Raw genomic sequence first — 11,386 nt, forward strand, 5'->3', positions numbered from 1 at the left:
GAAATCACAGACATAGCTACTGCACTTAAATCAATAGTTTTTTAAATTGTTGGAACTTAATTACTAAACTCCGAAATAGTAATTAGTTAAGACGGAAAGTACAGTAGCAAAACCAAGATGAGAATTAGAAATACCGACAGAGCAAAAGGTAGTGACGCGGTGCGGAACCGCTGCCTTAAAAAACTATTTCTCCGGTGCGACCGTGGTGGCGATCAGCGACGACCGGTAGTCCCCAAGGATTACACTATCGTCGCCTCACAAAACTCGCCCACTCGATTTTGTAAGACCGGAACGATTTAACTCAACCCGTAAATTTATAGAGAAAGCGAGAGAAGAGAAGATGTGTGTGTTGTGTGTTTAGGAGCGGTGAAGAGGAGTCCTTTTATAGCGAAAAGGAGAGCGATTAAGGAGCCAAAAACAGAAGCCCCTTAACTCGGTCAACTGACTTAAGACCAGGAGCACTCCTCTCCCCACTAACAGTCACAATTGACTGAGAATATCACACATTCCAGAATGAATCTGGACAGACACACAAAAACCCGCGGCCCAAAAGATTAGGCACAGCCCGCCGCAGGCGATTGCCAAATCCCAAATCCCGAATCACGAATCCGGATCCGGGGTAGGGCTCGGAGCTCGGCACGGCACGCGCGCGTGTCGAGCGAATTAAGACCTCGCAAAGTCTCTACAAAAGACTCCCATGACCACTAGTGATAAGGTAAGGGAAGGGGTGTTATATAAACCCATAAAACACCCACTTCCTCACCAATGTGGGACAAATGGAAACTAAGAAAAAAGGCTCTCAAAGCCTCTATTTCCAACAATCTCTACCAAACAACAGTAGTTGGTCATAAACGAAGTTTATTACACAAGCAACTTATAAACGAATTATTATTTGAAAGACGACCAATAAAATGTTCAATGATAATTGAAATAATAAGTCTCTAATAAGACGGTCTTAAGTGAAGACGAGAAAATGTCTTCATTTTATACTAAAAAGTAACTTTTTAATGATAAAATATTACAACTAAAATTGTCACTGTTAAGCAATAAGCTGATGGTATAATTTTAGTAGGAAATATCTACATTTTATTATAAATTGGCCACATTTAATCCATTTTAATTTCACACAGAAAATGCTAGTCTAAAATGAGAATTTGGCCAACTGAAAAAGGAACGACATCCTTGTAAAAATCCACTTCTGACAATATTTAATAAGTATGAAATACGGAGTACAATAAAGAAAAGATGTTTGGCGGAGGCCAATAATTGTAAGAGTAGGATTCTAAAAATATGGAAAGAAGCTAGATAAAAACTTTAAACTTAAACAAGAATATCTTATGGTTGTAGGGTAAAGAAGAGCAAGAGAAGGTTCCAAAAGAAAGGCACAGACAATTATATCACAAATCCTCGCTTTAGATGGTTCTATCCGTCAAAAAAAGTTGTGACGGTCAAATATCACACTACTTTCATAATAAGATAAATAACAAGTGGAATTTTCACCACTTTGTTTTATTATATAACTATATAAGGGGTGTCATATTTGACCCGTCTACACTTTAAACGGATATACCCATCTAAAATGAGACTAATTGTTATATTAATCGTATTAATTATCATTAATGGTGTCCGTTAACTGTCGTATGAATTTGATGGATTGTGATTTTCATACAAGTCATTATAAATAATAGCTGGATTTTGTCCTCAACTATTCCGTACTATATTCATGTCTTACGATGGGACTTCACCTATAAATGCAAACTAGTTGTTAGGAGTAACTTGCTTCATTCAACAAGCTCATTGGGCCAAGGAGAGTAGTTGGGGTGTTAAATTGGTAAATTGATAACTCAAGTGTCATGTGGAAGGAGTCCACGGTCACGTGAGCCCAGCGTAAGAGGAAGAAAGCCCACGAGTCATGGGTAGTTGCCCACAGGAAGCAGATTGCAAGCCCATTATGAAGACCGCAGTTGACTTGAGAAGCAAGCAAGCTAAACCCTATTAGGGTTTAGCCTATATAAGACGAAAAGGAGAAGGAGGAGATCATTCATGGACAAACACATAGCCTCACGCATATCACTAGCAATTCAGCCGTCTTGTTTCTCTTGTATTCGTAACCCTAATCGTGATATTTGCTAGTGAAACCTTGGAAGGGTACCGTCCCCTTCCCGCGGTCGTTTCCCACATTGGGTTTTCCTTGTCACCAAATCTCTTGTGTCAATTTCTTTATTTATGTTCATTGCTATTTACAATACAATCAATCAGACGCATACAAAACCACGCGATTAAGGTATAAGACCGCTTTAACCCTAAATTAACTAACTCGGTAAAAAATACCAAAACAGTTTGGTGTCCACCACCATGGGGCATAGTGGTAGTCATCGTTAATCGTACTATAAGCAACAGTACACCATGTCAGGAAACAAGCAGAACATCGCATCAAGATCCGAGGGGAGCCACGACCCACACTTGGCGCTAGGACCACCGCCAGTAGTAGGAGTGCAGGCCTCAGCATCAGGGCCACCGCCAAAAGCCAATCTGCCACCCAAAACCAGTAATCCAAAAGTAACCAGAGAGATGGAAGTCCATATAAGGACAAAGAGGGAAACATGGCATGTCCAGCAAGAGCACGAAACTCGCTCAGCAAGTTATATTAGGCACCAGACTCCTCCACCACGTAATCCAATCCAAATTAAAATCAGTGGGATGGATAATCTGCAAAGGACAATTGACAACACGAGGGAAGAGAAAAGAAAGGCAAAGGAGCAAGCAACAGAGGATAACCGTGCACTCTAGGCACAGATAGACGCCTTGCAGCAACGAAGGTATAACAACCCGGATTATAAAACAAAGGAAAAACATACTATAAAGTAAATATCAGAGTACAATACTGATAAAGGGTCAAGGTGGCGGAAACACCAAGCCCAAATCCGGATCGATACTAAAACCGAAACTAAACTAATACATTATTCAAAGGTTCTCAAAACATAAAGCAAAGTCCTATTTTATTATTCATCTCGCCGCACAGTACTTCCCCAGCAAGATATCATCCAAAACAGCAATCATCTGAACAACCTGAGAATGGGGGTCGACAATCAGTCGAGAGTAACTAGATGCTCTCCCAGTCATGTTTACAACAAATGAATATAACCAACAATCATTAACAACTGAATTGTAAAACCATTAAACATGTGAGATCATCTATACTCATGAAACCCATCACACACTTACCATAACTTTATCAACCTTAGACGGATGCAACATGCAAACCTAGATTATATGCAACCAATAGACCATGAACACTTACAAGACTAGTAGTGACAAATGACCCACATCAACAGAAGGCACAAAGCTAGCATTAAAGCATAGCAAACATGGTGACACACGATCCACAGCAATAAAAGGCACAAAGCTATCATCAAAGCATAGCGAATAGAGCGAACGCCGTTAGAGCGTATAACGCAATGCCTCTAACTGCTAGAGCGTATAACGCACTGCCTCTAGCTGATGGAGCGTATAACGCACTGCCTCCATCGGTGTGGAGCGTATAATGCACTGCCTCAAAGGTACTATGTATAGCGTATAACCACTGCCTATATGTCTATGACCTGGCCAGACCTCTCGATGCGACAACTGTACACCGAACGACACTCGGTGAACAGAGCGTTTAACGCACTGCCTCTGCTAATCCCCCGACCATAGACCATACACCAATCCCCGAAGGGTAGCGTTAGTTCATTCCGATAGTATACAACTGATACTACCGTCATCTATTCAACTAGAACACAACAAAATGTACAGTATAACTGACTGTACCAACCATGCGTGAACAACGTCACGACTCACTGACGGGATAGTATAACTGACTATAGACCAGGCAAAACGGGTCACTCGGGTCGGGTACGGGTCGGGTCAGTTTGGGTCGGGTCATTTCGGGTCTGTCACATATTTCGGGTCGGGTTGGGTCGGGTCGGGTCACTTTCGGGTTTCGGGTCAATTCGGGTGACCTGTTGTCGGGTCATTTCGGGTCGGGTCATTTTCGGGTATAGGTCATTTTAGGTCGGGTTGCTTTTGAGTTAATGGCTAAGCACTTAAGTTAATATATTTTGATTAAGAAATACTATTTTGCAAATTTAACTATTTATTAGGGATTATTGTAACCGATGAAACTATATTTTGATATATATATAGTATTAATATGAGTTAGTACTAGTCGTTTCGGGTCATTTTGGGTCACTTCAAGTCATTTGGGACCAGTTCAGTCATGAGTTGGGTCTTTTCGGATTGGGTCACCTCGGGTCGGGTCAACATTGGGTCAGACAATGTTCGGGTCGGGTCTGGGTCGGGTCAATTCGGGTTTCGGGTCATATTCGGGTCAAGCAAGTTCGGGTCATTTTCGGGTCTCGGGTCAGCCTTTCGGGTCGGGTCATTCGGGTCTGACCCATTTTGCCAGGTCTAACTGACTACCCTACTTATCATATGAACAAGAGTAACCAAAGTAATATGAAAACATAGTATTATCACTTAACACAACATTACATGTGAAACAAGCATTATACGAACAATGTTATAGTAACTTCAGCTATAACTTTAATAATAACCTTACCTCGTAACCCAATGTCGTATCAGCTTTAGCTATAACATTGACTTCATTAGCCTAATGTTACATTAGCTTTAGCTATAACATCGACATGTGACTTAAGTTATGGTAGCCCAGCTATAACATTGAGCTATAATCTCTAAGTTATACAACTTCACCTATAACTTTATCACAACCTCAGAGTTGTACCAACCCAGCTATAACATTGAGCCATGATCTCAAAGTTATACTAGTTTAGTTATAACTCTAGGCCTTCTCACATACCACCACCAAGCCGCCACTAGGGTTTCCATGGGTAACCCTAGCCGCACGCCCAAACACCCAAACAGAGCATATGCAAGATACGTTATGCAAATTTAACGGTAAAACACATACGTAAACACACAAGCACAATTAAACACGATAGTAAACAATCAAACACGTACCAATTACACTAATCAATTACTAAATCATGTAAATTACATCAATTGGCATAAACACAATTAAAGAAAAATACCTAATTACCTTTTTAGCAATTAATGAAAAATACCTTTACAAGCCTCCTCCAGATTCCAATTGGAACTGGAGGAACATTTGCAAAGTAAAAAAGATGCTAACTGGAGGATATCAGAATGGTCTTTGGATTCAGGATGCCAAGGGCTATTCTATTAGGTCTGGATACCATTGGTTACAGGGGATGCACCCCCCTGTTCAGTGGTATAGGGATGTTTGGGGTGGATGGATTTTGCCCAAACATTCTATGGTGGGATGGTTGATTAAGTTGGAAGCTTTGAACACTCGAGAGAAGCTTTTCAACCTTGGGATTTGTGATTCTGCTCTGTGTGTTCTTTGTGAAGAGACTACTGAATCTCATGCTCACTTATTTACAGCATGTAAGTTCAGTACGCAAATCCTGGGTGAGTTAGAGAAATGGTTGCAGCTGCAATTGTATGGTACTCATGGGAGATATTCTAAGATGCAGCACAAGGTGTGTTCCATGGCTTGGTTAGCTTTCTGTTATGTTATTTGGACCGAGAGGAACAACAACAGGATTGGGTTGCAGGTGAAGAGGCCTGCATTGGTATTGAAATACTTGATACAGATAATTCGTGGGAGGATTCAAAATCTACTGCCACCTATGGTGAACTCCACTGATGCTCAATGGTTACTTAATCTTGATATCAAATGCTAAGTTGTTAGTACTGAATTAGTTTAAAAATTGGACTGGAAATGCTTGTAATTGTAATTGCCATCTTTATTATTAATGAAAATACTCACATTTTACCAAAAAAAAAAAACAAAGCCTTGTCTCCAACACGTGTCAATGTCCCCAAAAGTCGACTCTAAAGAATACCGAATCCAAAACCATGAAAGCACCATAAAATACTCTTCTTCTTCTTCTTTACTCATTGAAACAAGAGACCTTAAAGGTAGGTCCAAAGGTCCATACAAATAATTCCCAATAAAATATTTGGAGATGAATATGAAGTAGAGGTAAGAGCAAGGATTGTGAGAATATAATTTGTGCATGAGTTTGGAAGAAGGAAAGATATTCAACAATGGAGTCAAATGGAGAAAAGAGAACAAAAGAGAGAAAAAGGAGGAAGGAGGCGCGGCAACATCATACGCACAAAACAAATGATTGAGCAACATGCTTGCTAGGTTTAGGTTTTATATTTATATAGGAGGGTTAACAAGTGGGCTTTGGGCCTATTAGCTCATACAATGGATTATCTGATTATAAAATTAATTGGATATTAAAACGCAAGGAGAGCTTAAATAATAAAATTAATTATTAAATTAAAATAATTAAATAGTTCACGGACATTTTAACCCATCCAAACGTAGATTAAAACGGGAAATAATAAAATAGAGAATGGATGCGATAAAGACATATATTCAAAATACACTATTAATCTTCGAAATAATTAATTTAATAAAATACTTTTATAATAAAATATTATTATAAAATACATGGTGTTACAATCCAACTCCCTAAAAAGAAGTTTCGTCCTCGAAACTTGAAATTTAAAGACAAGATCAAAAGAAGGTAAGAATTGCAAGTGATCATCAACAAAGGCCATCTTGGAATCCTAACCGCTGCGCACTCTGATCTTTATCAACGCTCAAACCGAAGAAAAGATAACCCAAATCCTCAATGTTATTCTCAACTTCACACGCTCTATAACCTTAAAAGTCATATCAGAATCCAACCATCGCAACCCAAAATGATCATTAAGCCAACATCTAGTCCTCATATTTCAAAAGCTCATCCAACTACTATTAACCATCATTAAACAATATATATCACCTCACAAAAATTGTGAACTCATTACTATTACTCCAAATCAACATAACCTTTAACAAATACTCCAATTCTAGTTTACCATTCACCACAAGATCTGACATTAACTAAAAACCTCAAAAGAGATAATCTTTAAACAAGGAAAATCTTTCGAATGAGAAAACTCTTCCTTTCACGAGTGCCATTAAAATTATTACTACTATAATTTCCTCAAAGTTGGTAGGGCTTACTTCCATATACAACCTCTTAAGCTCAAAAGACTTTACCATAAACCTCGATAGTTCTTGATATACATTAGTATCCAAAGTCATCAATCTCAAACCTCAAACTCTGACTAGACTGTCAAAATCCTATCCAACCTCAATCTCACGCCAACATCATCAGTCGCACTCACAAGACCCAATCATTTCCTTTGAACAGAACACTCATGATCACGGCATTACTATGCACCAACAATCATACACCATATATTTGTTGGAGTATGTGTCCTCAACAATAGTGCGATAACATGTTTAAATCTCATATTAAGAATACGTAAGGGATGATTTATTTGTATAGTCAACTGATCAACATTAATCAGTAATGATTGGCTAACTAGAGTTTGATATTACTGTCGTTTGACGGTGGTGATCAGTTGATCTCTTAAGGTCACACCTATAGGACAATTCCCTTAATACACAAGTTGATTAATTGTATAACGATACAAGTTAATCAATTCCTTAAAATTGAACAATTCATTTGTGAGAGAGAATATTTATATCTTATTGTAATTGGATTAAATACGATTTATTTTAGTAATTATAATGCTTTATTACTAAAATTGATTATTGTTTGTGAAACAATAGAGATAAGAATGAATGGTTAATTATAATTACAATATGTTGTGAATTATAATTATATGATCCATTTTATTTATGTGATCAAGAATCACTAGTCAATTTGTTGTATGTAATTTAATTAATTTATAAAATGATATTTATTTGATAAATATGCATTAAATTAATTAATAACATGTAACATACTACATGTGACATATTGTGTGACAAGTGACAAATTGACAAAATAAAATGGTAGTCCATTTTATACATGGTGACCGAAATGGAGGGGGTAGTAGTGGATTGTGGTTGATTTATTTTATGAGATAAAATATATATAATCAAACCTAGTCTATCTAGCCTTACACACCTACTCTAACTAGTCTTACACATGCTATTTCTTGTGAAGAACAAAAGCTAAAGTAAGAGCCATGCATTGGCTTTGGGTGCCCTCCAAAACCGGCTCCCCTTAGTAAAAATAGAGAAATTGTTTTCTCTATTTTTGCTATTCATTCATCCATTCATTATACACATGCATTCTTACCTCCTTCTCTCCCACTTCTCTCTAAACTAGTTTTAGAAAATCAAAAGATTGTTCATCCTAAATTCTAATCACAATATTAGATTACTAGTGTAGTAATAAGAATATTATTAGAATCAATTTAAGGATACTAGTGTATTAATCTAGTTAATTAATATATTAGTTTAAGGGATTTGTTTTGGGTGCAATCAAGAGGAGGATCTCTACATTGGGATTTTGGAGGATTATCCATTTCATTTAAGTTCAAGAACAAATAAGGAAGATGACTTTATTTATGCCCATTTTTTGAGCCACTTAACAATGTAAGGGACATTATTTTTCTCATTTAATCACTTATTTAGTTATGCATGCACTAGATCTAATGAACTCACATTAATATGTTAATTAGTTCACTATTATAAGAGTCTAATAATAGGTATATGAACCTAACAATTGGTATAAGATCATAGGATGTTGCATGCATAATCGATTTATAGTTTTTTCTTGTTATTAGTAACTTAATTAAAACTAAAAATTTGTGATTAATTAGATTAAGACACGAAACCATGATGCATGTTATATATTCAGGTCCTTAAATATTTTTAGGTCATTTTTATGATTTATGGTATTTTATTGCTCATTTTAACGTTTTTTATTGAAATAATTACATTTTTATGAGTAAAATAAACTTTTATTTACTAAAAATAGTTAAACTTCATTACTGGCCGTCATTTTTTAGTATCACCTCACATGAATATTTTATGTATTTTATGTAAAATTTCGTATGAATGTGATTAATATTTCATGATTTATGATTTTTATGAGATAAAAATGAATTAAATGGAGGTAAAATGGTTAAATATAGTTAAACTTCGAAATAGGCCATAAAATTTTAATATGTGTCACATACATGTTTTACTCAGTGTGTGTAAAATTTGAGATGAGCTTGATTCATTTTGCATGATTTATGAATTTTTAGTGTAAATATGACATAAATAGTGACTATTTTAGCATAAATAGCTAAAACGGATTGCATGGCATGAGAAAATTATTTTAGGTTGCATTTATATCCCAATTATCAGATCTAAATTTGTAAAATTTATTTGATTAATTTTTGTATAATTTAGATGTTTATTTGATAAAATCGATAAATTGCAACTATATTTTTCTCGAAATAAATTCGAAATTTTTTGTTAAAGCTTGTGTCCTCCACAAATTAGTGTGATAACATTTGTAAATCTCTTATAGGTTCACAAGGGTATACTTCGTATATTTAATCAGTTGATTAACGTTTACCTAATAACGGTTTGCTTGCTAGAAAGTTTGACGTGATTATCATACAAATGACGGTGATCAACTGGTCCCTAAAGGTCACACCTATATGATGTGTTTGAGAAATGTGGTTATAGAAATATAATCACATTGATGCCCAAAAATGACTAAAAAGTTAGTCAATGTGTTGATGAGATAATTATTTAATGAAATTAAATAATATTAAGTTAAAACGAATTAACTGTCAATTCGTAAATTAAATATAATAAGTTATATTTAGTTAAATATATTTAATGTTAGCTTGGACGAATTAATCTGTTAATTCGTAATTAAATATAATCAGTTATGTTTAATATTAACAAGATGAATGTGTCATAGTGGTAATAGTGAGGGTACACAAACCAAAAGGTCATGGGTTCGATCCTCACTAGATGACAATTCAACATATTTTATATATTTTTGGAAAGACCAAAAATAAGGAGAATAATCTCCTTATTTCGGTCAGTTAGGCCGAAAATTAGGAGAGATTTATTCTTTCCTAATTGACTCCTAATTTCGGCTACTATAAGAAAAAAAGGGAGAGAATTATTTCTACCCTAATGCTTTTTCTTGACCTTGCCTCCTCTCTCTCATCACAAAAACACAAAAACAACTAAATTTTACAGAAAATTTTAGATCGATTTCTAGCATAATCAAAGGGCATATCTCAGATCGTCTTGGGTGCAACTAATAGGCGAATATCAATTTTGATATTGTTCTTAGGCCATATTTGCTAGGACCGAAGGTTAATTCTGAATCCTTATACTTTGTTTATGTATTTCGTTTATGACCTTTAATCATCATTGTTAAATTCGTTATAATCCTTCTAGTTTAAGGGAAGTATACAGATTATTTCCCATAAGTGGTATCAGAGCACTAGGCCACGTTTTTAATCTTGATGATTTTCATAAATTTGTATGTGAACAATGAGAATTTTCGAAAAAAATTTAAGGGTTTCGAATTTTTAGGGTTCGGCAAAAAAAATTTTTTGTGCCGATTTTTTTTTTCCTCTACCGTTTTTTTGTTCTTTTAGTTTGATGATATTTTTCCATTTTATTTTTCATATTATAGTTTTTAATCAGTTAATATTATCATATGAAGAATTGGTAGTTTTTGATTTAATGAAGATTAAGTTAAAATTAAATGGAATTGTCATGTTCATGATAAAAAGATTGTTTTTGCTATATAGTTTTTGGCATATAAATTAATCATGTTTATTATTTCATATGCTAAATCATGTTCTAATAGCAAAGGTAAACAATCTAGTCATCAAATCTTGTTCTAGGGCATATTGCCGCAAAAGAAAGAAAAAAAAAAGGAGACCGTTTTTAGGGTTTGCCGTATAAAAAAATAAATAAATTTATTTTTGTTTTTGTTTTTTTTTTAAACCGAGAAAAAAAAGGAAAGGTTTTTTTTTCTTGTTTTTTTTTGCCTTATTGCCGAAAGAAAAAGATATGGACAATTTTGTTTTCCTTTTGTTTTACCTAATTGCCGAAAAAAATAACACAAGGGGCTGTTTTTTTTTTCAGCTGTGTTTGAGCTGGAATTTTAAAAAAAAAAAAAAATATTTTTTTGTTGTTTATTTTTCAGCCGTGTACAAATAAAAAAAAGGAGGTTTTGTTTTGTTTTGTTTTGTTTTGGCTAATTAGTTATTGTGAATCGGTTCACAATTTAAAGATATCGAGTTATTTTAAAGCAGTTTAAAATTTTGACGGATAGAATTCATATTACAAGTTTAATATGGATTAAGAATATAATTTATGTGAGTAAATTGCGGAATTGTCACTTAATTTAATTTAAATAGGTGGTTTGGATAAATTAATCAACATAATTAAGGTATTGTGTTGTGAATGTTTATTTTA

General features: G+C 34.9%; 1 protein-coding gene across 1 annotated transcript; it reads left to right on the forward strand.

The window, feature by feature from the left end:
- Nucleotides 1-5,183: 5,183 nt before the first annotated feature.
- On the forward strand, nt 5,184-5,765 carry LOC141595188 (uncharacterized). Its single transcript, XM_074415159.1, has one exon. The coding sequence runs from the start codon at nt 5,184-5,186 to the stop codon at nt 5,763-5,765; it is 582 nt and encodes a 193-aa protein (XP_074271260.1).
- The last annotated feature ends 5,621 nt before the right edge of the window (nt 5,766-11,386 follow it).

This window comes from Silene latifolia, chromosome 8 (genome assembly GCF_048544455.1).
Source record: "Silene latifolia isolate original U9 population chromosome 8, ASM4854445v1, whole genome shotgun sequence".
NCBI lineage: Eukaryota > Viridiplantae > Streptophyta > Magnoliopsida > Caryophyllales > Caryophyllaceae > Silene > Silene latifolia.

Coding starts and splice junctions, on each gene's coding strand:
- LOC141595188 (XM_074415159.1), top strand. CDS start 5,184: ATGCTAACTGGAGGATATCAGAATGGTCTTTGGATTCAGGATGCCAAG.